Below are 23,002 nucleotides of genomic sequence, written 5' to 3'. Positions count from 1 at the left end.
TCTCAGATCACTTATTGGTGGTTTAAAACTTCGGATATGCTCCGAGGCGCCACGATTGCCAAGGTATATGCCCAAGTCGGCATGGACCGAGCATGTGGTGAACCGAGCATGTGAGGCCCGAGCCTAAAGGTCACTCCTAACGAAATAAAACCCTACAGATCATGATGTGTACGAAGTCAATTGAAGCGAAATTCGACTCCTCGACTATTATGGCCGACGCTATGGATGTCTGGGCCCTGACGGAATGGAATAAGCCCCTGCAGAAGATTCGCCAACCTATCCCAGTACCGACAGGAACAGAAGTTCTGATAAGAGTCACTCATGCGGGCGTTTGCCATTCAGACCTCCATACAGCTGAGGGCTTCTACGATATTGGAGGAGGCAAGCGATTTTATGTCAAAGACCGCGGCATTAAATTACCAATTGCCTTGGGACACGAGATACTAGGAGAGGTTGCTGCTATTGGGCCCGATGCAACTTCAGTTGCGCTAGGATCTCGCCAAATCGTCTACCCATGGCTTGGTTGCGGTTCCTGTACACGCTGTAGCCAGGAGGAAGATAATTTATGCGCTGCACAAAGGGGGCTCGGCACACTTCAGAACGGCGGCTTCGCCGAGTATGTTGTCGTTCCACATCCAAAATACATAATCGATCTGGGCAATCTCGATGCAGCCGTAGCATCTACTTTCGGATGTTCTGGAATCACTACATTCAGTGCGGTCAGCAAGATTATGCCGCTTCCACCAAACGAACCAGTCCTCTTGATCGGGGCAGGTGGTCTAGGGCTTTCAGCGATATCAGTACTGAGGTCTTTCGGGCACCAATTCATCCTCAGCGTTGACATCAACGACGAGAAGCTAGCTGATGCTACCAGAGCTGGTGCAACAAAGACCGTGAACAGCTCTGGGCCCTCCCCAGCCGAGGACATTCTAGCGGTCACTAAAGGGCCAGTCATCGCCGTGATTGATTTTGTGAACAGCTCGAGCACCGCTGCTTTGGTAAAAGGTTTGGTCGGCAAAGGAGCTAAGTGGGTCCAGGTTGGCGTGATGGGAGGCTCAATTGAGATGTCCCTTGTTGAGAACATCTTTAAAGGTTTAAGCATTCATTCGAACATCACAGGAAACCTGGAGCATTTTCGAAGAGTCGTTCAATTAGCAAAAGAAGATAAGCTTAGTCCAGTGTTGGTCAAAACAATGCCGTGGAACTCGGTTAACGAGGCGATGGACCTACTGAAGGCGGGCAAGGTTACAGGGCGTGTTGTTTTAACTAAGTGATCTTGTACGTGTGAGATAGAGATATGATGTCGATATATAGCGATACTTAGGTTCGAAAGGTCCATCTTGAGATCTAGCGCTCGCACCAAGTTCCTCTGTGGCAATACTTTAGTGGGGCCAGTAAATCCATGCGTCGGGTGAACAGTGTAGTGTGTCCATCAGCAAGACGTACGAACACAAGGTAAGATTTCAAGCCAATCGTCGCGGTCGTAGTAGGTCGGAGGTTTAACCAAATAATATCCGCTAGGAAGAGACCACTGACAGCTAAAGCCGCTCCCTGCGTCCTGATATGTGTTGGAGAAATCTCAGAAGCAAGCGCGAACTGACTTAGAACGATGAAAGAGTTATATCTAGACGTTCAGACGAATTAACAGACTTCTCTATGCAAAATTTTAAATGTGGGCGGACATTGGCTGATACTGGAGCTAGGTGAGCAGCATGTCCGCTCGCTGGGAATGTTGGGGTGGCTTCCCATCTGCATCCTATAGTTTCAATTGGGATAAAAAAGTCCGGACGCTCAAAGGCCGTTACGTTGCATTGAATGATGGTTGATAGTACCACTGTGAACGAACTCGGCGTGTCCTAAACAGAGGAGATAACGACCCATTTATTACAGAAGCACCCGTACCTCTGAATCAGCACTATTGGGATGAGAGGAGGATATGCGTGCAACCTTTACAGCAGTGGCCCAAGCCTGGTCAGGTCAGTCTGCCTGTGTTTGCCACAATATCTCCATTACCCATTTCAGATTCAAGCATCAACCCTTTCATACGCAATAGGGTCCGTGGACTGTAGCATGTCAATCGCATGCTGTGGTTAAATCGCGTGGTATCACATCAGCTGCAAGATAGCAATATGTAAAATAGTGACCTTCGTGAATTGAATATATCTACCCAAGAGATATTGGGTTAGTAAGAAATTTTGCAGGAACATCAACAAATTTGCTTCGCAGATATTCCGCTACGCCTTTGCCCAGCATGTCGATCCTGGTACTGCTAGACCCACCGCCACCGAGGAAGTCCAGGAACCGAAAGTGAACAGCCCAAATTTTAGGGAATTCGCATCGCTCCACTGATATTGACTCCTTGTAATCTTCTCCAAGCAGGGACTTAATTCGTGCGATAGTCAAGTATGACTGTAACCATTGGAATTCCTCCGCAGATCGCACGTAGAACCCGACGTTGCAATTATCCCCTTTATCGCCGGAACGAGCATGAGCCACCGCCCCTAGCGGTACACGATTGGTGAAACCAAATTCCCCGAGATCAGTTGGGCTTTCTGTTTCGTAGCTGGGCCGCTGTCCGGGCGGTGGAGCTGTGTTCCTGTGGTGCTTAATGTCGATGATCCGATCTTCAATCACAACGCGATGAGACAGCTTGGTGTACTGTATAAGTCCTGGAAATAATTCCATGAACATTCTAGGCGACATCGTGCGAAAGTCGAGTGACATATGGTAACCTATAATGCACGTCAGCTGCTATATTGCTGGCGCGAAACTTTGACGTGTTCAGGATCGTACCTGCATAAAACTGCATTCTTAGAGCATATATCTTCTTACGAAATACATCCTCTCGAATGTCTTCTTTCTTGTTTCCTTTGACTAAAACCCTGATGAATACAGTGCCCAGAGCTTGAGAGCTGGGATTCGGAGAAGCGGCTCCATATCGCTCAATACTGAGCTCTTTGAAGTTCGCACTTTGGAACGCATGCTCAATCTGTTGCCTCATGAAGCGCTCTTTCGCGTCTAGATCAAGACCATTCATATAGAAAGTGGCTTCCGCCTGATAGCCGCCAATCGCTACGATGATAGCCTTGGTATTGGGTGGTGGTGGGTTTCCTCGAGCGCCTGAAACTGATACTCTGTCTTTTTGACTCGTGTTGACTATCTTCACATCTTTGAGGTCAGCTGATACGTCAGGGTTGATATACTGAGTGCCTTGGATCTCGTAGAGGAACTGGGCGCGCACGTTCATCTCGTCGATGAACCCTGCATGTGTCGTAACTTTTGTGATTATTGCTGCTCCGTCGTGGGAGATCTCTGCAATGGGAAATGCGAGGTCCACTAAGCCGTCAAGGTATGAACGAACACCCGAGAAATTGGCCCCTGTAACATAAGGGCCGCATTCAATAAGGTCTGCACCATTTGTCAACTTGCTGCGCGGATAAACCAGGCTTCTAAAGTGGAAGATGAGAAATTTATACATACGTCCTGCAAGTAACGCGCCAGCAAGCTCATCCCACGCATCATGCGGCCAATTATGCCACCATGCGGCCAGTGCAATCACCGGGCTAGCATCTGTGACACGGCCGCAAATAACGATATCTGCTCCCTCTTGAAGCGCTCTGACAATGCCCCAGGCACCGAAGTAGGCTACTCCACAAAGCGGTTGTCTTCCCCAGCTTTCGATATTGCGATCTGGGAAGTCAAGATGTACTATACCACCGACTTCATTTTGTTTAGCGTTATCGACGACGATATGAGATATATCATCGCCTTCAACGTATGCTACTTTCAAATGGTGTTGACCATGTTCCTTGCATATTTCTTTAACTCTTCTGGTGCACTCCTGCGTATTTAGTGCTCCAGCATTAGCCACCAACTTGATCTTCTTCTCGGCGATGATCTCGATACTTTCATCTAGCTGCTGTAGAAAGCCCACCTCATATCCTTGTAAAGGGTCGTCATACTTTCGAATGGCGTTCCATGCAATGTTCAGTTCGGAAAGCCAGTCGCCGACTATCGCGTCAACCTGTGCGTCCGAAACCTGACGCAGCCTGAACAGAGTGTAAGCTCTTGATTAGATAGCAGCTGGCAAAGTGATTGGAGGACTCAGTACGTTTACACTTACATTGCATGCGGGCAATCTTCCATAGCACCAGCCACATTTCCAATGACTATCGGGGCCTTGAAATTCATTGAGGATTTCGATGACTGAGATCTACTTTACATCTACAGATTGTAAGGATCTGGTTTGATGATACAGGTGCGGGTGTGAATGCTACGAAGTTTTAAGCCGGTCACTTCCCATTTGGTGATTGGAGCGACAGGTTGTGATCCAATTATTTCGATATTTTCTTTTGGTTCCGGAAGAATTTCCTTCGATTGAAATCCCTTACCAATTGTCGTTCGGGCCAGTTGGCCGGTGGCGTTACTGGTTTGGCATCAGATCCTCGGATATGCAATACAAATAAGCTGTAGGGCTGCATGATTCATAGTGACTTCGGCCCGTGAGCCTCCGAACGATGGGCACACATGTATCAGCACTTCTTAGTACGACAGAATAGTGCGAATTTCGATGCATGACTCGGATAACGTGCTTGGAACTGAACAAAATACTTCTCTCTGAGAAGAGTACGTTTCGTAGACTAAATTCCTGCGACTAGAAGAGATCTCATGCAACATAACAGAATATCGTCAGACATGTCTGCCATGAAAACACCGCTATGGAAGCCTCGTGATGTTAAAGATACGAACATTTCCAAATTTTTTGACTTCATTAATGAGAAGCACAATATGAAGTTTCAAACATATGAAGAGCTTCACAAGTGGTCTGTTGATGGGAAAAGCTCGTGGGATTTCTGGAGATTGGCATACAACTGGCTTGAGCTGGCTCCGAGGGGCATAGAAGACAGCGGCCGTGTTGTAGATTCTAAGGTGAGTTTCAAAGACTGCAAGTACAACAAGAAACGCGATACAATAAACACCGAGGCTTCTCGTGCAGGGTCGCACGTTGCAGCCAAAGAAATTTAGGCTGACTGGATTTTGGTAACAGGCAACGGAAGCGGGCAACCTACTCCCACCGCCGCGGTTTTTCCCAGACTCTATGTTCAATATCGCCGAGCTCATTCTGCGTGGAACCAAAGACGAAGACATAGCAATTCATTTCGTGCGAGAAGGCGTCAAGGGCATAGCCAAGGTTACTTGGAGAGAAATTCGAGAGCAAGTTACAGCAATTCGAGATGCAATGCTGAATTTCGGTATTAAGACCGGGGACATCATCGCAGCCGTGATCTCCAACTCCGTGTACGCGGTGTGCCTGTGTCTTGCGACGCTATCTATTGGTGCTGTCTGGTGCTCATCATCGCCAGATTTAGGACCCGAGGCCATAGTGGATCGTTATGCGCAGGTAGATCCCAAGCTCATCTTTGCCGACGATGGCTACATATACGCTGGCAAGCTCATTCAATTACAAAACCGCATATCACAATGGTCTGAAACTATCGCTAAACTCGCCCCTTCGCTCCAGGGCGTAGTGATAATTCCTTATTGCAAACTCGCGATGCCAATGTCAAAGATTCGTTTCGGTCTTTCATACGACAACTTCCTGCAGCATGCGAGGAATCGTGATCCGCAATTGGATTTCCATCTCCTACCGTTTTCTCATCCGGCCTTCATCGTTTTCTCGTCTGGTACTGTAGGTTGCCGTCCTCGTGGTCGTTCCGTCTCGGGGGCTATCCTCAGCCATGTGGTCACTGACAACACATGGCAGACAGGCAAACCTAAATGCATTGTGCATTCTGCGGGAGTGAGTTGCTTCCTGAGCCCCACAGAAGAAGTCAATTGGCTAATATTGATTCCTCAGGGTGTTGCTCTGAAAGTAAGAATCGATTCAGTACTCCAACATGATATCCGCAAGAGCGATATTGTATTCCAGTACACAACAGTAAGCCAACCATACCAATCTCATAAGGCTTCAGAACCCTCGAAATGGCTAAATATCGAAGACATCCTGGGTCATGTGGTTGTTGAACTTTCTCAACTTGGGCGTCTGTAGGTCAATGCTACTCTACGATGGATCTCCGTTTCACCCCACGCCCACCATCTTATTGCAACTTGCTCAGGATGTAGGGTAAGCACATTTTTCAGACAAAGTCTGGATTTTGGGCTAGGCTAATTATCGCAATTCATATTAGTGTCAGCGTGTTTGGGACCTCGCCGCGCTACCTTTCTGATCTAAGAAACAGGGGGATCCTCCCTCGTAAGCAACCCCAGAACTATTCGTCATACACTCCACGACCTAATGAGATACTCAGAGAAACAATTCGACCTGGGCAATCTGCGAATTGTAACTTCTACCGGTGCTGTTCTGTCAACAGAACTGTACGAATGGTTCTATGGCGGAGCATTCCCATCTCAAATCCACCTCATTTCCATGAGTGGCGGGACTGATATAGCGGGCTCCTGTAGGTACACTGTCTCTCTCTTCCCTACATATATTAAGCTTTCCATATGGCGGAAGAATGTCGCAATACACTAACTGAAACTCTCAAGTTGTTGGCGGCACTCCACTTCTACCGGTCTATCCTGGCGAGATTCAAGCAAAGGTACTCGGCATGGCGGTTGAAATATTCGATCCAACACAGCGAGGGCCAGTCTCGGTCGAGGCGTCTGGGGGAGTAGGAGAGTTAGTTTGTACCAGGCCCTTCCCAAGCCAACCACTCAGATTCCATGGGCAAGGGGGTGCCAACAAGTATGAATCTTCCTACTTCGCACAATACGGGCCCAAGGTGTGGTGTCAAGGTGATCTAATCCGGCGCTTCGCGGACACTGGCGGACTCGCTATATTGGGTAGATCGTAAGTATTCTCTACTGATAAGTCTACCACCTACTTCAGTGTGCGGGTGAGACAAATAAAGGTATTCAGCTGACTGTATACCAGCGACGGAGTCCTCAACCCGTCAGGTGTCCGATTCGGCTCTGCAGAAATATACGCGGTGACTGAGACCTTCGTTGACATCAAGGATAGTCTTTGCGTTGGTCAACGTCGCGAATGGGACGTAGATGAGAGGGTGCTACTATTTGTCATGATGAAAGATGGTGTAAAGTTCACCGCTGACCTCGAGCAGAGACTGAAGGATTCTATTCGAAAGATGTACACTTCTCGCCACGTCCCAAAGTACATCTTTGAGGTAGCAGACATTCCTTACACTGTGAATGGTAAGAAGTGCGAGATCAATGTCAAGCATATTGTTTGCTGCAGGGATATGGCAGTGAGCGGCACAGTTGCAAATCCAGCAGCGCTGGAGCTCTACAAGCGGTTTCAGAACCTTCCCTCCGGTTCAGAAAGCAAATTGTGAGACTTAGGGGAACTTTTTCAGCGGTTCTGCCAGAGTGTACTTGCTGAATATATGTGCATACATTTCATCTTGTACGTTCGGGTAGATGTGTCGCTTTATTTACAAAATCCTGATAGGCCGCCATGCGTGTTAAACATCTCTCCTTGCGTGAGTGTCATTACAGTGACCTTCTCAGCATCAACAATCAGATAGCAATACATCTTCAGAGCCCAGGCAATAGCAGTGCCACTACTGGACTCCATCTTCAGGATCGACGCCTATCACAGACCTGTTCAATTGGTACGTCCCTGAGCAACATCATCATGCATTGAATAGTTGAAGCCGCTTTGCTCATCAATTGAAGTCTCGAACGGCCAATCTTGAGCAAAGCTTGACCTCGGCTCGTTTGAATAAGAGCTTTCTCTGCCAGAAGCGAAGTCGAATGTCGGGGCATCCTGGCGAAATTCCTCCATGGAAAAAATCTGGTCAAGCATAGGAGTCGATCCGAAGGTATCTTCCTCAAGTAACGAGCGATATGCCGCGGAGTCTGCATTACTATCAGAAGGTAACCGCTGCGAATCTAGAGGGTTATATGTAGAGTCCGTTCTTGAGCCACTTTCTGAGTGACCTTCATTGTATCGTGACCCTGAAGTGGCAGCCATGCTCTCCATAATGACTGTGTTGCTCAGCTTATCGAATAAATCGCATGAACGACGAGAAACATTCCAACGCTCACAAATAGCGACTAAGACGTTCGAACATGCACGCGTAACCTCGACGATGCTTATTATCTCTGGTATCGAGCCCCGTTGTGCCGGATCGCGTATCAATCTTCCCAAACTGTAGATATAGGCTACGCCGGCAAGGAAGACCCCATGAAGAGTAATCCATGAGTAGTTAAGTCTTCTCAATGAACGAAGAGTGCTGTATGACTCTATAGATGCCTTTGCAGTATTGAGCAAGACAATCAATTCGGCTTCTTCGTTATTTGGTCCAAGACTAGTGGTTGGATGCGGCAGATACGGTGACGGTCTGTATAATAGCAGCATAGCGTTGTTATAGACAGCATTATACCACTCTTCTGTCAAAAAGCTTGATACGTAAGTTTGATCTCGGTTTCTACTGGTGAGGTGTAAAAGTTTCGTGTCGGCTTTCCAGGCGACAATTTCACGATGGAAGCGCATGCGTACTTGCATCTTCTCCTCAATGGAGATTGATCGACGGTGCTTACGGTTGTAAAATGTGTTCAGTATCTGCCCGGATAAACGTCTAATGCGAATCAAATGGAGGAACGGGGATAGCTGTGTCGGCCTATCGGGATTTATATTAACCTCAACATGATGTTCGATAGACAGCTGGTCATCGTCCAAGTGGGAGGGCAGCGACACATCTATATCTTCGTCGTGAATGGCTAATGGTCGTCCGAGTGTAACAGCAACGATTCTGAGGAGGATCTCAAGTTAGCTTTGGCTCGGAAGCACCCACGAAACGCCCAGTATAAGGTAACTCACCTGTCCAGGTTATACAAACACCAAAAACATCTCTTCTTCATCTCATCTGCAAATGTCACGGTGTCAGACCTATGCCAGGTCCCGCCACTTAGCTTTCCTTGCTCAAGATGTAGCCCCTGTTCAAAACATAGTCGGGCTCCAATCCCAATCAAGTGCCATATACTTGCGCCGGTGTCTCGGAGGTTGCTAAATATTCCGTGCTGAGACACGAGCAATATGGCTTTGAGAACTGTCAGACCGTCCATAGCCATGACTCGCTGCACCTTGGAAAGAGCAATGGCATAAAACGTAGATGCACTGGTTGTCGGCTCATCCAGTCTATTGAAATTGGAGCTCCCGATAGCAAGGACCATATCAAAGGTGAAAGCTTCAGAAGCATGGCTCTCGTAGTACCCAGGCTCTGCGTAGATCTTCTCGACGGTTCCCATGAAGCTCGGTCTATGCAGCAAAGGGAATGTAATATGTGCATGCTGGAAGTAGGCGTCAACAAGAGGTTTGGCATCTGCGAGAGAGGGGCGGTGCGAGTCCGTGGCACCTTCAGGAGCGCCGCTAGGACTGGGTGTATCGGATAGCGAGCATTCTGCTGGCAGAATCATGCGGCTCTGTGTGCTTATGGCGCTGCTAATCATATTGGCGAGACCCATACCGCTACCAGAGCCCAGGTACCGGGTTTCACCAGTGGCGACCAGGGATAGATGTCCCATCTCGACCGCGATGATGTTGTCAGCAGGAGTATTACATGTAGAGTCTGTGCTCTTTCCAGTCTTTTGCTGTGTATTGTTTATGCTAGGAGGAGCGCCTGCGGTCGCGCCGGATGGTCCCGTTTTGTTGTTGGTCGAGTCTATCTCTTTCTCCTGAGAAGACAGTGAGGCGCGGTGGAGCTGCTGCCGGAGCTGAATGTTCTCAGCCGTGAGTTGCTGAACCCTCGCCTCGATGCCATCGACATAGCCGCGTGGCATGCTGCGTTGTCGAAGCTTGTCGGCATGGAGGCAAGGGGTGCCAGCTTTCCTGCAAGCACTACATTGCGGAAGCTGGCGATCGCAGCGCGTCTTCCGTGCATGACACCGGTCGCAGGCCTGCATCGATCTCTTAGTTCAATTCGAACAGCCTACGGAGTATTACGCAGCAAGTTTAGAAGAAGAAGTAGAAGTAACGTGCCGAGATTTTGGAGAGTAACGGCAAGATAAATTAGGAGGTAGGTACAACGGGGGTCGGACCGCATTTTAGCATGTCGCGTAAATGCGGGGAAGCGGAGAAGCGAATTCTGGGGAATACTTGTTTCATGTCTGAGAGCCTGGTATTGTGAAATGATGAAACATGTTCGTACTGAGTGAGATCTACCAACTACCAGTTCAAAGATTAGGAAATTTGTGTTATCTAGCTATTGCTCCATACCGGCCGCCACTCCAATCATGTCAGGCCACTCGTACTACCATTACAAAAAGGAAAGCAACGGAGCTTTCGCTGGTATGGTGTCGATCCAACAAACGAGTAGAGTTTACTACTTACCCAGAGGCCTATATCTAGGCACATGCATTACAAAACCCCTCGTGTCTGAGCTGGCTGATAAATCTCGGTTTGTACTTATTGCGTAGATTGTGTGGTTTGCGATACCTGGTGGACCCACTCCACCATCGTCTCCAGATATTCCAGAGATGATCCAAAATCAGGATAGACATAGAATGCATGTGGCATTCCGGCATACACCTTTAGTTTGACGTCCACACTGTCAATTGCAGTCGCAGTTAGTAGTGACCAGATTTCAAATATCTGCTTGGTAGTGTTACCCTTCAGCCATCAAAGCTTCCGCATAAGCAATACCCTCGTCTCGAACAGGGTCCATCCCCGCGACTTGGACAACTGTTTCTTTGTCAACGCCGCTCTACTGCCAATGAAACCGGGCTCGACTAACGCGTTGGTGGTAGGCCTCTCAATGACTTTGATAGAAGGGGGCTGTTCCACGGGTGCGCTTCACCACTGGGTAGGTAATTGTTCCAGAAAAAGTGCATCTTCGCTGCATTCACAATGGGTGCAAGGGCATTCTGTTCATAAGAGTTGCCCTCATACTTTGAGTGTGGGAAATGATCTGGATGGCAAGTCACCGGAATATTAAGGATCTGCCCAATAATACCAGACATGTTCTCATCTCTTGCAATTTGCGCCATGACGGCCGCCTTCGATTTCGTTAGCTTTCTCCCCGAAAACACGACGTACGTTCACCTACCACGTTAGCTCCAGCACTACCACCACCTAAAATGATCCTGCTTGGATCAGCTTCGAGTAGCCTTGCGTTAGACTGGGTCTTTTCATGTCATCAGGACTTGCACTCAATTCTAGTGTCGTATGTCGTGGCCAAGTACGTACCCATTTGAGAGCATCGATGGAATCCTCCAGTGCATAAGGAAACGGAAATTCGGGTGCTCTTTCGACCAGTCAGTTTCATTATCCCGTGTCTCGAATTTTGTGAACGCACAATCGATAATTCACACTAACAACTATAGCTTCGTTTCGAGCAGCTATCAGACGATTTTGGCCCTCCTCTGTTTGTGGCATGCCTACAGTCCACCCTGTCCATTGTTGTTTGTTAATTCGAGCTACTGAGCGTGCAAGGCTTTATGATCCTTACCTCCTCCATGAATGTTAAAGAACAGAACATGATTTCCGGTTGTCATCATCGGCCGATAGATGCGAAGACTAATCTTGGTACCATCCCTTACACGGATCTGTCTTTCTGAAATTTGCAGATGCTGACCGGGCTGGGGGACATTCACTGACAGGGGCGGTGGACGGTAAGGTATCTTTCGAAACTCTTCAATTGGCAAGTCGTACAGGTACGAAAGTTTCTCCTCGTTCTTCATGTGATCTTCTGCGACCGTTTTCCACTCAGGGTGCGGATCTGATAGATGTGCGAATCTCATAGCTTTGTCGACTTACGCCCAGTCACTGATTTGGAACGTGAATGTTTGGTGCAGGAAGGAGAAGGAATAGCCAGTTCGATGTCTTCAACAAACGTGACAGCTGATACACACTCCACATAACCCCGACTAATGGCAAGCATGTAAGAAGTGTATTAATTAATGATCAGACCAAATCTAGCACTACTACGGGCACTGAGAGATGTATTCTCTACACTGTCTGCTGATCGACATGTGCCACTCGCATGGACTTCTGTGGCTCGGAATTGCGAGCCGACACCAGTTTCGCTATCGGCGATGGCCGATCCTTGTGCTTGAGTAAGAGTTAATCCCCATAACAATCTCCGGCACTGAAACTCACCCCTTTCAGACTATCCGTTCTTATCTTGTCCTTGATTGTTGAAATTTGGTCCTGCGATCGAAGAACGGAAAGCTTTTGAGAAATTGTCTGCATTCATTTTGACAGTGCTGATAGCGAATCATCCGAGCCTCCGATCACCGCCATGTCTGTTCCTATATATCACGATGGTGGCGTTGTCGATACAACCTCGCCTCTGAATCTCGCTTCGCTCGCTGGTAAATCCGTTATTGTGACAGGAGGTGAGTGGCTACGAGGCTGGGCTTACTATCCTAGAAAGTCGTCATTCTGAAGTAACATTTAGGAGCCAATGGTCTTGGAAGAGCCTACACTGAGGCTTTCATGAAATCTGGGTGAGTCATTGTTAATTCGTGCAGCATGGGCTAACAGAGTCGCTGTCGCATAGGGCATTTGTCACAATCGCAGACGTTGATGAAAAAGCCGGCGAACGCATCGCGTCCGAGCATTCAGGGTACTAATTGAGCATCGTAAATCTGACAGTGCTTTCTCATGCTAACTAGAAGTATAGTAAAGCACAATTTGTGAGATGTGATGTGCACGTCTGGGAAGACCAAGTCTCCGTCTTTGAGGCTGCGGTAAAGAACTCGCCAAACCAAAGTTGCGACATTGTGATTGCAAATGCCGGAATTGTAGGCACAGACGACTTATACAGTCAAGAAGGTGAGACACTACAGTCTCTCGGCCGCCGTCTGATTCCGCAGGAAGAGCCATCGCTCATTTACTAATCGGTGGATAGATCCAACGCAACCTCCCATTAGACCGAATTTAAGGATTCTTGAGATCAATCTCATCGGAATGGTATACACTACCAAGCTGGCTATGCACTACTTTAGACGGCAACCTCAGAGCTCCTCCCGCGATCGATGCCTGATTCTCAAAGGAAGCATCGCCGCTTACGCTGACCAGCCAGGATCACCACAGTACAACGCATCAAAATGGGGAGCTCGAGGACTGATGAGAAATCTACGCCGCACTGCGTGGCGGGATGGTATTCGGGTAAACTTTGTTGCGCCTTGGTAAGTCGACAGACTATGTGGTGCGCCTTAGTGTCTTTGCTGAAGTCTCTGAATTCACCAGGTATGTCCGAACTCCTATCCTCTCGGACGTAGTCGTCGACTTTCTTCAAGATAAGGGTGTCAAATTTGCCACGATTGAGGACTGTGCCAATACAATGCTGCGCATCGCCTCGGTAAAAGGGACAAATGGTGAGTACAATGACCCATCATGGGTAGATCTTGGCTGAATGACAATGTGATGTAGGCAGAGCATTTGGCGTTGTGCCAAAGGAAGAATGCCCGTCTGGATGTATGGACTTGAGACATGATGATTATGAAACAGGTGACTTCCTTAAGGGATGGCAGGAGATTGTGCTGGACACGGCGCAATCTATTGTTGACTTAGCTTAAGCCTTCTATCAATCAAATAGTCATACCATAGCAATCTACGTAGAACGAGAATCGGAGCTAATGTATCAATGGTGGATGATCGGTGTACACTACTTTTCCTCATCACCTGAGAACAAGACCAAATCACATACAAAAGCACCTTTATAAAAGTCCTTTTTAGCATTATTTTATTAGATCCTGCCCTACTCCTAGGCTCCCTGACCCTCCTAACCCTAACCCTTTCCTAAGTGTTTTGTAAGATTTGCTCTTATTGTCAGCTAGTGAGGAAAAAGTGGTGGACAACGATCATCTACCCTGTATCAATCATCAATTTCAAGTCGAATATGCGATAGAGGACGCACGTGACATCTCCCTAGTAACTTCCAATACAGCTGAGCAATTTCCCAAGTTCTACGGAGTACATACGGCGAGATTCTATCATCCATGATCTCGCATTCATGAAGTCACGGCCCGATACCTCGGAGATATCCCGAACCTAGATTTCTACATGACCACTCACCCTCGGATTGCATCTCCGACCATGCCGAACTTGCCGCCAAAGCGCGTTCAATACTGAAACAAGTTCCTCAAGAAGTTCGTTCAGACCATGGCATATAAATGCTTGCCTCTGAGTGCTTCGAAAGGATAATGCAGTACATACCTCGAATCCAGTCGCAAGTACGCAATCATTTACCATTTGTTAGCTCAATCGTTACCACTACTATCCATCCCAACCTTATCAATAATGATTGGAGATTCCTTCTTTGATCGCCTTGCGCGGTCTAAGTTACTCGCAACGAAGACGGTGCTGTTGATCAGCGCAACAGGTGGCGCATTCTCCTTCCTTCTCTTCGCGTTCACCTTCGTCGCCGCTCACAACGTACCACCCATGAAAGCATATTGGACGGCCGACCAAACCGCCGAATTCTGGAGAAAGCATGTGAAAGGCGCACACGTGGCCGTAGGCCTCCAGCTCTGCAGCGGCATGTTCTACATCCCATTCTCGGCTCTTGTTTCGCACAACATCCGGGCGGTACCTGGCATCCATCCCATCATTGCAACAACCCAACTAGCTGCTTGTTCGGCTGGAATATTCACGTGGATGCTGGGTGCCATGGTCTTAGCTACCACGACCTACCGCCTGGACCGGGATCCTGAGATAACGCAAGTCATGACTGACATGTGGTGGTTCACGACGATGATGCCCTGGCCTACCTTTTTCATACAGAATTGGGCATGGGGGTATGCCATCATCAAGGATACGAGGCCGAATCGGCCATTCCCTAGATTTGTCGCGCTCATCAACATCATAGCGCCTATTATTTTCATTCTCCCGACGGCTATGCATACGGTCAAGCGTGGAGCTCTCTCGTGGCAAGGTGGTGTGTCATTTTGGTTGCTGGGTCTTACGTTCGGTGTACAGCTTTTCGTGGATTCCTACTGCATGGCCTCCGTTGTGTTGAGAGGGAAAATTGATGTTACGGAGACTAATACTGGACTAAATGGAAAGGTAGAGGTAGCCAATAGCAGCCCTGAAAGCCCCGTCTAGCCTATTAGGCTAGGTAGGTAGACAGGAGAAGCTTTGTGTGTGTAGCCTAGGTAGTTCTCTAAGGTGACAGATGAGAGAGTATCTTAGTATTAAAATAGGGGCCTGTTTAGTACCTAAATTTATCAAGAAAGGTTGTTTATACTTCTTTGCGTTGAACAAAATTACTCGTACCATCGTGATGGCTTTCTGCTAAGGTCGCGCTCTCACGTGCGGCTGCGATCTTACCTGGTGCGCGTCTAAACGCGTCCACCGTTAATTCTATCTCCACACTATTCAACATCACCAAGCAACACTTTAACAAACCCACTCAATCCACTCCTCAAAACCACTACCTTTATCAATTCTTCTCTATACCCAAATCGCAAACAGAAAGCTGCAAGGGAAATATCACAATGCTATCCATCCAACCCCCCAGCACCAACGCATCCACCACCGGCGCCAGCACCGCAAAGAAATGCACCCCAAATCTCCTCCCAGCCCGCATCTCGCACGCCGGCCCGGTTCCCAACGCCGACAAATACTGGAAAACACAAACAGATGAGACCGGAGTGCAGCATGCGTATTTCCGCGGAAGACATCTGTACGGCACGTCGGTGGCGCTGCCGGAGAACTACACTGGCGCGGTGCTGAGTGTTACAGAGAAAGATTTGCCGGCGCCGAGGGCAGAGAGGGATGCAGAAGACGAAGATGAAGAGGAGGATGAGAGGGTGGAGGTCAAGATTGCGGAGAGGGTGGGAGATTTTGACGAGGTTGTGATTTGGGGACATGGAGGGGTGGTGGATGCGAGTGGGGATGCGTTTACGAAGGGAGTGAACGAGTGGATTGGTTTTGCGGAGGCTATGCATTGTGAGGAGGATGAGGAAGAGGAGAAGAAGGTGGATCGAGAGGAGAAGAGTGCTTGAAGAAGAAATCGTCAGCTGTGTAATCGGAAGAACATGAGTGGGCAAAACACGTAACGCCATCCACGGCACCAAGTGAAGCCGCAAAAGACCGCCAATTGCTCTACTAAGCAAGTAATCCGCGAGATACTTGATTGGGCTCACTCGCCAGGACGAGTCAAGAAGACATGCGGCGAAGGTGATAAAGAAGATTGCAGGGTGTAAAAAATACGGTTCGGCGGAGCTGTTGGACACACATAGAAGAATCCAACCAATATTGCACGCTTCAGTGCGCGTCTTTGATGACCTGTCTTCCCTCCAGATATGTTTGCCCAGCACTCATAGCGGGCAACAGCAACATGACCACACTCAACGTCTGTCCGAACTCCCATGTATTCTCCCCAGCATCATCCAATCCACACCAGCGTTTCTTGTCTTGGGGTCTGGAGAACTTCTGACTCAGAACTAGAACAACAGACAATATCATCAATATGATCTGAATGATGAACGCAAGAAGCGGGTTTAGGACGAGGAAAAACATGATGCACGAGCCAACGTTCTTGGGAAGAGCAGCTTCGCTGTCAAAGGAAGCCCCCCGGCGCACGAGCGACATGCTTGACAGTCCAGCCATGTCATTGGATCGGTATGCTAGTTCTGTTTGCCTCGGACGATATAGGATGCATATCAGCGCCGTCGAGTACCCAACAAGCATAAAGAACATGGGAACAAGGAACGATAGACGATGAGCTCTTTGTTGCGATTCGGAACTTCCCCTGTAGTCGCCATGATGTGGCCGTACAGCAAGCGAGGCAATCATAGAGCATAGCAGGAAGAGGGCAAAGACGACGACCATCGTCATGCGAATCTTGGCGATCAATTTGTACGTTTGGAAGTATTTACGAAGGGTGATAAGGGCGGCGAGGTGAGAAGACGACGATAATGTGCAAATGTAGAGGATGAGAACGAAGTGGGCGCCTTGTAGTTCGAGGCTATTCTGGGCAACCTTGAAAGCTTTCTTTAGCCACTGCTGAGAGACAACGGGGGTCATTGCGAGCTGTAACCTTCATCCAGCCACTGAGCAGGACAGCATATCCGGTAATGAGCTGCTGATCTCCCAGCCCAATGATGAGCGGATCCAGAAACGGTCGCCATGCGTAATTCATCCTCCATTCTGTTCGAAGGAACTTGTCGCGGAAGTATTTTAGGGGTTTTCGAAATTCGAAGTGTCCTTTCTTGATATTGAACGTTTGGTCGAGGAGCATAGCTAGAATCGATGCTGCTGTAGTCATGATGCTTGCGAAGACAAATGCAATCACTACCTGGTAATTGTTAGCTGGCACAACGAAGTATCGTAGAAGCATTCCATACACCGATACCAGAAATGTCTGGCTCGGCTCCATTGTCACAATCTCCCCCGAAAGCAGCAGACTCGTCAAAAATTACCCAAGGTGGGACCATGTGATCACGTAGGTTTTTGTCGAGGGAAGTCCAGTCAACTCAATGCCTTGAAAATACAGGAGACATCCCATTGATTGGAGTAGAGGTAGCGTAAAGCCAATGAAGGGTAGAGGTGCGGAGGAGTGTAGAGGTAAATTAGTTGGAATGAGTTGACGTATATTCTGTCCCAAGACAGCAAGAGCAGGTATACGATGAGCAGGAAGTCACCTTACACCACAATACTTATAGTATTCACTTCGCCGTGCCTCGTTCACAAGAGCATCTTTATTCTTGAATTGAAAATTTTCATTTCATATTGTGCGTATCATGCGACGTTAGAACAAATACACACGCTTTGGCCGAGTTCGGCAGATCGACTGAAAAATCCTTTTCCGACTCCAGAACTCCATTGATTGTGTTTCCCATGTTCGAATATATCATTCCAAGCACCTAGCGACGACTAAGCCTCGGCCTCAACTACCATGTTTCGCGAGCTGAGGATCTCATCAACCTGTGATCTTTGTGATGACAGCTTGTCACTGCTCTCTTGTTCCTTCAACAGAACAGCCAAAACCTCAATGGGCGGGGCCAATCCCAGACGATGCGCCCGCTTCCAGCGCTTTAAACGAGCGATTCCAGTACATGGCTAAGCCACAGTTAGCAAAATGAATTTGGAGAGAACAGGACTATCTATGGGAGAAAAAAACGTGGAGTCCTGAATGACAAAGTACCTACCCCATATTGCGAAGACATGTCGAATTCCCTGAGAATCTTCTCATGTGTGCTCAGAGTGCCCTGGTGCACTCTAGGCGCCTTCCTCTCCGCTTCCTTCGCCTTCCAATATTTCTCTATCTTCGCCTTCGTTATGCGCCTCGCTTCATCGTCCTCCGGTGATGACGGGGCGATAGCTTTCTCGGCTTCGTCAATGATCGCAGCGTCCGCAGTCGTGGGTTCCTCCACAGTGGTGGGTTCGACCTCGACCTCTTTGGTTGTAGCAATCTCAGCTACGGCAGGCTCGGTCGCCTTCTGCGGTGTGTCGTTGAGCAGACTCTTTGCATTGTGCGTTCGAGCGCCGGCTTTGGTGACTTTATTGGATGCGCCGTGGAATGCGAGGGTGGATTGGTTCGACTTCGCAGCCGTGGCGGTGCCTGTGGTTCGTCGTTTGGGTGGCATTGTGAGATAGACGTTGCTTGTTTGATGCGCGGGTTACTAGTTTTGAGACTATGAATATGCAGAGTAATTATCGAGGCTGTGATGGGTCAGGGAGGGAGTGGTGGTGATGTGGAGCTGGAGGGAGCTGTTTCACTGCAGACTAATAGGAATGATCTCATTACAGTGGGTAGAGAGGGCTTGGCGGAACCTGGGTTGACTGGACGACGCGACTCAACACCAGGTCACGTGCTGATACAACCCCCCATCATCCATCTCAATTGGGCCTACTGCCAGTGGACAGACATCACCTCAAGGAACAATATAAGTTGCCATCACTGCCAGGTAAGTGGATATTTTCGATACCAGCTATGGTCGGAAGCTCCAGTTTTCATTATCTTGGAACATGTCAACCAATTCTTGTCCATGTTTTCCTTGCAAAATTTCATACAGCCCCGCATACCTGCTTACATCGCACATATCAATGTCGATAGAATCTCTCAATTCTTCTATGTTCTCTATGGAAACATTGTTTCCTTTACTCGGTCATAGTATATCATGTCTCAAAACTCTGGATCACACTATGGTCATATTATAGAAGAATGCATACCAAACCCTTTCACTGTCTCACCACCAAATCCCTTCACTATCAAAAGTTATACACACATCTGACATATACCAGACTTCAAAACATCAACACCAATTCACCCATACACTGGCCATATCTCTCTTCAACCTACCTCCCAAACAACCAAACCCAAAAGAGGACGGACCATAAACCAAACCCCTCCACCTTCAACCATCGGACCACATCCCCCAATTCACCAAGCATGACCTCCACCACACCCCCCGACGTCGCCGCCCACGTCGAATCCCTGATCCCTCAATTCTCACCCACCCGCCTCCTCAACGCCGACCAAGCCGGCCGCCGGATCTCCCTCCTCGGCACCATCGCCTCCAAACCCGCCCTCCTCATCGCCGAGCGCGCCGCCTTCTCCACCGCCCCCTCCACCATCACCACCTTCCCCAGCACCCTAACCGGCATCAAAAACCTCGGCGCCAACGACATATACGCGTGGTTCCTCGCCCACAGCTCCCCCTCCCTCCCCCTCTCCCCCTCCACCGCGGACCTAAAACTCAACCTCATCTACCCCTGCACCCCGCAGCACATCAAAAAATACACCAAGCAGCCCCTCCGCGTCGTCACGGAGACGCCCGCCATCTACGCCGCACACGTCCGCCCCTACATGGCCGCGGTGCGCGAGGCCGGCCGCTTGAACTGGGTGTTCAACATCCTGGACGGCGTCACCGAGCAGGACGACATCATCTACCGGGAGAAGCGCGGGGAGCGCGACGGGTTCCTCATCCTGCCGGACCTCAATTGGGACCGGAAGACGATGGAGAGTCTGCATTTGCTTGGGCTGGTGGACAGGAGAGATTTGTGGAGCGTGAGGGACTTGAAGAAGGGGGATGGGGAGTGGGTGAGGCATGTGCGGGAGAGGTTGGTGGAGAAGACGGTGGAGTTGTATGGTGGGCAGGGGGTCGAGAGGGACATGTTGAAGATGTATGTGCATTATCAGCCGACGTATTATCATTTTCATGTTCATGTCGTGCATGTGGGATTGGAGGCGGGGAACACGCAGGCGACGGGGAAGGCGCTGGGGTTGGAGAATGTGGTTTCGGTGTTGGAGAATTTGAGGGATAGGGAGGATGGGGTGGAGGCGAGTATGGCGGATGTGGATTTGACGTATCATGTTGGTGAGCAGAGTGAGCTGTGGGAGAAGATTTGGCTGCCGCTTAAGGAGGGGAGGGCGGTTGAGTTGTGAATGTTCAACAGGCATTGAGGGGCAGAGAGGGAAAGTTTAGATGGAAGACAAGACTATTGTAGATGCATAACATAGACATGACCGAAATGTTCGCTCTTGGTACTCGCAAGTACACAAGAGCCTCAGATATCACCGAAATCAAACACCGCCCCTGCAATAGTAGAACCCATGCAACACTCCCTTCCGCCCATTATCCACCACAACAACATTGCTCAACCTCTTCATTACCATCAACTGCAACTCTGCCTACACACTCTCCTTCTCCTTCCCCTTCTCCGCATCGCCCCCCACAACATCCAGCCTCTCAGCCTCCTCCTCCCCCCGACTATCAATCCCATCCAACGTATGCCTACTCGCCGCCCCACCAAGCACCCTCGACCTACTCCTCCACCCCACCAACCTATCCTCCTTCTCCTTCTCTAACCTCTCCCTCGCCAACCCCGCCGCCGCCCTTTGCGAATCACTGCCCCCACTACTCCTCACACGCGGCACCATGTCCATGATATTCGGGAACCCCGGCACCTTCGCTTTGACCGGCTGCTCGATGACAGTCGCACTGGGCGAAAAGTAATTATACGGCGCCGTCTCCGTGAGCGCGCGCTGCAGAGCCTCACTCGGACGAGTGACGCGCGGACGGGGATTGACCTCCGTCCGCCAGCACAGGAAGGAGCCGCGGAAGGAGCCGTCGGAGTGGGGGATGTGGCGCCAGGGCCGCTCGCGGAGGGAAAAGATGAGGCAGTCGACGGCGCCCATGAGGGTGATGCAGATGGTTGCGAGGAACGAGAGCCAGTAGACGGGATGGGCGGCCCAGCGGTCGTCGTAGTTCATGCAGTGCATTATGAAGGGGACGAGCCACATGAGGACGTAGACGAGCGGGTAGATGAACATGAGGCGGAGTTGTCGGTGGATCCGGGCGCGCTGCCGGATGAGTTGGCGTTGGATGGGGGATTGCGCGGTGTCGCTGAAAGGGGAGGGGGCGTGCTCTTCGGCGATGGCGGCGGGGGTGTTGAGCGCGGAGAGTGAGCTTGAGGGGTTGTTTTCGAGGGAGCCATCGGGCTTGCTGGGCTGGATTTTGAAGCTGGAGAGGGCGAGATCGCTGAGAACGTGCATGGATGGCGGGACTGGGGCGACGGGTAGTATCTCTGGAGGCGCGCTTTGAGCGCGGCTTTCTAGATCAAGGGGAGTATGTGGAGGCCGAATCAAGTCGGTTTCGAACATCACTGTCGACGGCCTGCGGAGTGACACCATGTCGTTCATGACAGAGGACGGTCTCCTCCCTTTGAAAGCCTGTGTATCCATAGATTGGGCCCGCGAGGATTCAGGAATAGTAGCAGCATCAGCGTCACCAGCAACTGAAAGCATGGGCGTGGCCGTAGACAGCGAAGTCTTGTGCTGGTGGTCGTATCTCGAAAAAGCTCGAAACTCGAAACCGACGTGAGCGTAGATTGCAATTGCCAATGCGAGGATTACGACTGCGACAATGTATCGCGGTATCCAGTTCAGGGCGAGTCGGTACCAAAATGGCCGGATAGGGAGCCCGCAGAATGCTCCCACGGACATGTATCCCCAGTGCGGGTTGATAAACGCCAGAGATGCCATCATCATGGGGAGAATGAAGGCTCCAGCATAGACTATGTTTCGATACTTATACAGTCCGTCGTTCTGGGAGACAACAGACGGGCGGAAGACTTGGAAAGCGCCATGTATGGAGATGACCAGCACGGCATAATCTGTAGAATGATTTAGTCCAGCCTCTACATCAAGTCTGTAATCGTACCACTAGTTTCGAGGCCATACTGGATGAAAAAACCGCTTGCCTGGCAGAAAGACGAAGTCGTAAACACCGTGCCTTGGTACATTGAGACAATCGCGAAGATGAAGAGCCAGGTCGTCTTTATGAGATCGCCGAAGATCAAGATCATAATGAGTCTACTCCGATCGTCAGCATTCACTCAATCGCCTATCATAGCATGCAACCCCTTACCGATGCCTAAACCGCTTCTCCATGCGATAGAACCAGTAGAACGCAACGCAGCACGCCGTCATACTGACGGCCGCACATGTCGCCGCAGCCACCCTAACGTTGAAAGTCGCTCGCCGACCGAACGGGTTCGACGTGGCGACGCTTTGGTGGCTCGACAGGTTTGATTTCGGCACGGGGGTGGCATTTGCCGTCGACGCCAGTGCAACTAGAGGGAGCAGCAGGATGTACATTGCACTGCATGGGTGGACGTAAGAAAAGCGTCGACTGTCGCACTTTATGTTTACCCTGAAGCGCGCCATGCTGAAACCTTGGAAGGTACCATCTGCGAACGATCTGATGGTTGCGAGTTTGGACTTCCCCCCGCTGGATGGCAGTCTTATGGATGATGGCGACTCGATGGGTTTTGGGAGAGGTCAACGTACGATCTGTATCGCATCATGGTCTACAAAGATGTGTTATGTTAGCAGGTGGATTGTAAAGGATGTAGACAAAATCTCGATGTTTTAGATGGTTCTAGCCATTGTCTCAATTGCCAGCAAGAAGCACCTGATGTTCAGACCTACCGTCGCCGAAAACGGTCAACGCACAAAGGGTACTTGAGATGGTTAACCGCACTCACCCCACAGGTGGGCGCGGCTTCGCTACTTGATTGCAGGAA

General features: G+C 49.6%; 12 protein-coding genes across 12 annotated transcripts; 6 read left to right on the top strand and 6 right to left on the bottom strand.

Moving 5' to 3' along the window:
- Nucleotides 1–209: 209 nt before the first annotated feature.
- BU24DRAFT_431644 (alcohol dehydrogenase) lies at nt 210–1,274 on the top strand (the record flags this gene model as incomplete). Its single annotated transcript, XM_033529880.1, has 1 exon — nt 210–1,274. One exon carries the CDS (start codon nt 210–212, stop codon nt 1,272–1,274), a length of 1,065 nt encoding a protein of 354 aa, XP_033388418.1.
- An 867-nt stretch (nt 1,275–2,141) lies between these two features.
- BU24DRAFT_365902 (duf1446 domain-containing protein) lies at nt 2,142–4,416 on the bottom strand. The gene is made up of 4 exons (XM_033524290.1): nt 4,124–4,416; nt 3,481–4,049; nt 2,794–3,408; nt 2,142–2,732 (listed from the first exon to the last, which is right to left on the bottom strand). Exons 1-4 carry the CDS (start codon nt 4,189–4,191, stop codon nt 2,164–2,166), a joined length of 1,821 nt encoding a protein of 606 aa, XP_033388417.1. The 5' UTR covers nt 4,192–4,416; the 3' UTR covers nt 2,142–2,163.
- A 285-nt stretch (nt 4,417–4,701) lies between these two features.
- BU24DRAFT_365901 (acetoacetyl-synthase) lies at nt 4,702–7,371 on the top strand (the record flags this gene model as incomplete). The annotated part of the gene is made up of 9 exons (XM_033524289.1): nt 4,702–4,933; nt 5,058–5,689; nt 5,765–5,800; nt 5,858–5,938; nt 6,000–6,124; nt 6,189–6,253; nt 6,309–6,458; nt 6,547–6,850; nt 6,935–7,371. 9 exons carry the CDS (start codon nt 4,705–4,707, stop codon nt 7,350–7,352), a joined length of 2,040 nt encoding a protein of 679 aa, XP_033388416.1. The 3' UTR covers nt 7,353–7,371.
- A 166-nt stretch (nt 7,372–7,537) lies between these two features.
- On the bottom strand, nt 7,538–9,924 carry BU24DRAFT_477195 (uncharacterized protein; the record flags this gene model as incomplete). The annotated part of the gene is made up of 2 exons (XM_033532964.1): nt 7,538–8,774; nt 8,843–9,924. The coding sequence occupies 2 exons, from the start codon at nt 9,922–9,924 to the stop codon at nt 7,625–7,627; spliced, it is 2,232 nt and encodes a 743-aa protein (XP_033388415.1). The 3' UTR covers nt 7,538–7,624.
- A 502-nt stretch (nt 9,925–10,426) lies between these two features.
- On the bottom strand, nt 10,427–11,760 carry BU24DRAFT_489914 (lipase esterase family protein; the record flags this gene model as incomplete). Its single annotated transcript, XM_033533671.1, has 7 exons — nt 10,427–10,568; nt 10,630–10,702; nt 10,755–11,016; nt 11,067–11,144; nt 11,207–11,264; nt 11,316–11,409; nt 11,469–11,760. 7 exons carry the CDS (start codon nt 11,758–11,760, stop codon nt 10,427–10,429), a joined length of 999 nt encoding a protein of 332 aa, XP_033388414.1.
- Nucleotides 11,761–12,260: 500 nt separating this feature from the next.
- Nucleotides 12,261–13,544, top strand: BU24DRAFT_439936 (short chain dehydrogenase reductase; the record flags this gene model as incomplete). Its single annotated transcript, XM_033530339.1, has 7 exons — nt 12,261–12,357; nt 12,420–12,468; nt 12,522–12,587; nt 12,645–12,796; nt 12,873–13,152; nt 13,214–13,341; nt 13,397–13,544. The coding sequence occupies 7 exons, from the start codon at nt 12,261–12,263 to the stop codon at nt 13,540–13,542; spliced, it is 918 nt and encodes a 305-aa protein (XP_033388413.1).
- A 318-nt stretch (nt 13,545–13,862) lies between these two features.
- Nucleotides 13,863–15,191, top strand: BU24DRAFT_133210 (uncharacterized protein). The gene is made up of 2 exons (XM_033521037.1): nt 13,863–14,174; nt 14,226–15,191. The coding sequence occupies exon 2, from the start codon at nt 14,267–14,269 to the stop codon at nt 15,068–15,070; it is 804 nt and encodes a 267-aa protein (XP_033388412.1). The 5' UTR covers nt 13,863–14,174; nt 14,226–14,266; the 3' UTR covers nt 15,071–15,191.
- A 271-nt stretch (nt 15,192–15,462) lies between these two features.
- On the top strand, nt 15,463–15,972 carry BU24DRAFT_459687 (uncharacterized protein; the record flags this gene model as incomplete). Its single annotated transcript, XM_033531748.1, has 1 exon — nt 15,463–15,972. The coding sequence occupies one exon, from the start codon at nt 15,463–15,465 to the stop codon at nt 15,970–15,972; it is 510 nt and encodes a 169-aa protein (XP_033388411.1).
- A 262-nt stretch (nt 15,973–16,234) lies between these two features.
- BU24DRAFT_459686 (uncharacterized protein) lies at nt 16,235–17,406 on the bottom strand (the record flags this gene model as incomplete). The annotated part of the gene is made up of 3 exons (XM_033531747.1): nt 16,235–16,951; nt 17,010–17,267; nt 17,317–17,406. 3 exons carry the CDS (start codon nt 17,404–17,406, stop codon nt 16,235–16,237), a joined length of 1,065 nt encoding a protein of 354 aa, XP_033388410.1.
- A 263-nt stretch (nt 17,407–17,669) lies between these two features.
- Nucleotides 17,670–18,581, bottom strand: BU24DRAFT_419659 (uncharacterized protein). Its single transcript, XM_033527272.1, has 2 exons — nt 18,121–18,581; nt 17,670–18,031 (listed from the first exon to the last, which is right to left on the bottom strand). Exons 1-2 carry the CDS (start codon nt 18,556–18,558, stop codon nt 17,846–17,848), a joined length of 624 nt encoding a protein of 207 aa, XP_033388409.1. The 5' UTR covers nt 18,559–18,581; the 3' UTR covers nt 17,670–17,845.
- A 783-nt stretch (nt 18,582–19,364) lies between these two features.
- BU24DRAFT_341969 (scavenger mRNA decapping enzyme) lies at nt 19,365–20,360 on the top strand (the record flags this gene model as incomplete). Its single annotated transcript, XM_033523296.1, has 1 exon — nt 19,365–20,360. The coding sequence occupies one exon, from the start codon at nt 19,365–19,367 to the stop codon at nt 20,358–20,360; it is 996 nt and encodes a 331-aa protein (XP_033388408.1).
- Nucleotides 20,361–20,606: 246 nt separating this feature from the next.
- BU24DRAFT_459683 (uncharacterized protein) lies at nt 20,607–22,643 on the bottom strand (the record flags this gene model as incomplete). The annotated part of the gene is made up of 3 exons (XM_033531746.1): nt 20,607–22,090; nt 22,138–22,289; nt 22,345–22,643. The coding sequence occupies 3 exons, from the start codon at nt 22,641–22,643 to the stop codon at nt 20,607–20,609; spliced, it is 1,935 nt and encodes a 644-aa protein (XP_033388407.1).
- Nucleotides 22,644–23,002: the final 359 nt, after the last annotated feature.

Source organism: Aaosphaeria arxii, assembly GCF_010015735.1.
Source record: "Aaosphaeria arxii CBS 175.79 unplaced genomic scaffold BU24scaffold_2, whole genome shotgun sequence".
Classification (NCBI taxonomy): Eukaryota; Fungi; Ascomycota; class Dothideomycetes; order Pleosporales; genus Aaosphaeria; species Aaosphaeria arxii.
This window is presented reverse-complemented; position numbering and strand designations above follow the sequence as displayed.

Excerpts from the sequence above, each read along its gene's own strand:
- BU24DRAFT_365902 (XM_033524290.1), bottom strand. The coding sequence starts at position 4,191 with ATGAATTTCAAGGCCCCGATAGTCATTGGAAATGTGGCTGGTGCTATG. Across the intron at positions 3,409-3,480 it reads TGGCGCGTTACTTGCAGGAC|ACCTTATTGAATGCGGCCCT; the intron begins GTATGTATAAAT and ends CAAATGGTGCAG. Across the intron at positions 2,733-2,793 it reads AAGAATGCAGTTTTATGCAG|GTTACCATATGTCACTCGAC; the intron begins GTACGATCCTGA and ends CGTGCATTATAG.
- BU24DRAFT_133210 (XM_033521037.1), top strand. The coding sequence starts at position 14,267 with ATGATTGGAGATTCCTTCTTTGATCGCCTTGCGCGGTCTAAGTTACTC.
- BU24DRAFT_419659 (XM_033527272.1), bottom strand. The coding sequence starts at position 18,558 with ATGCCACCCAAACGACGAACCACAGGCACCGCCACGGCTGCGAAGTCG. Across the intron at positions 18,032-18,120 it reads ACATGTCTTCGCAATATGGG|CCATGTACTGGAATCGCTCG; the intron begins GTAGGTACTTTG and ends ACTGTGGCTTAG.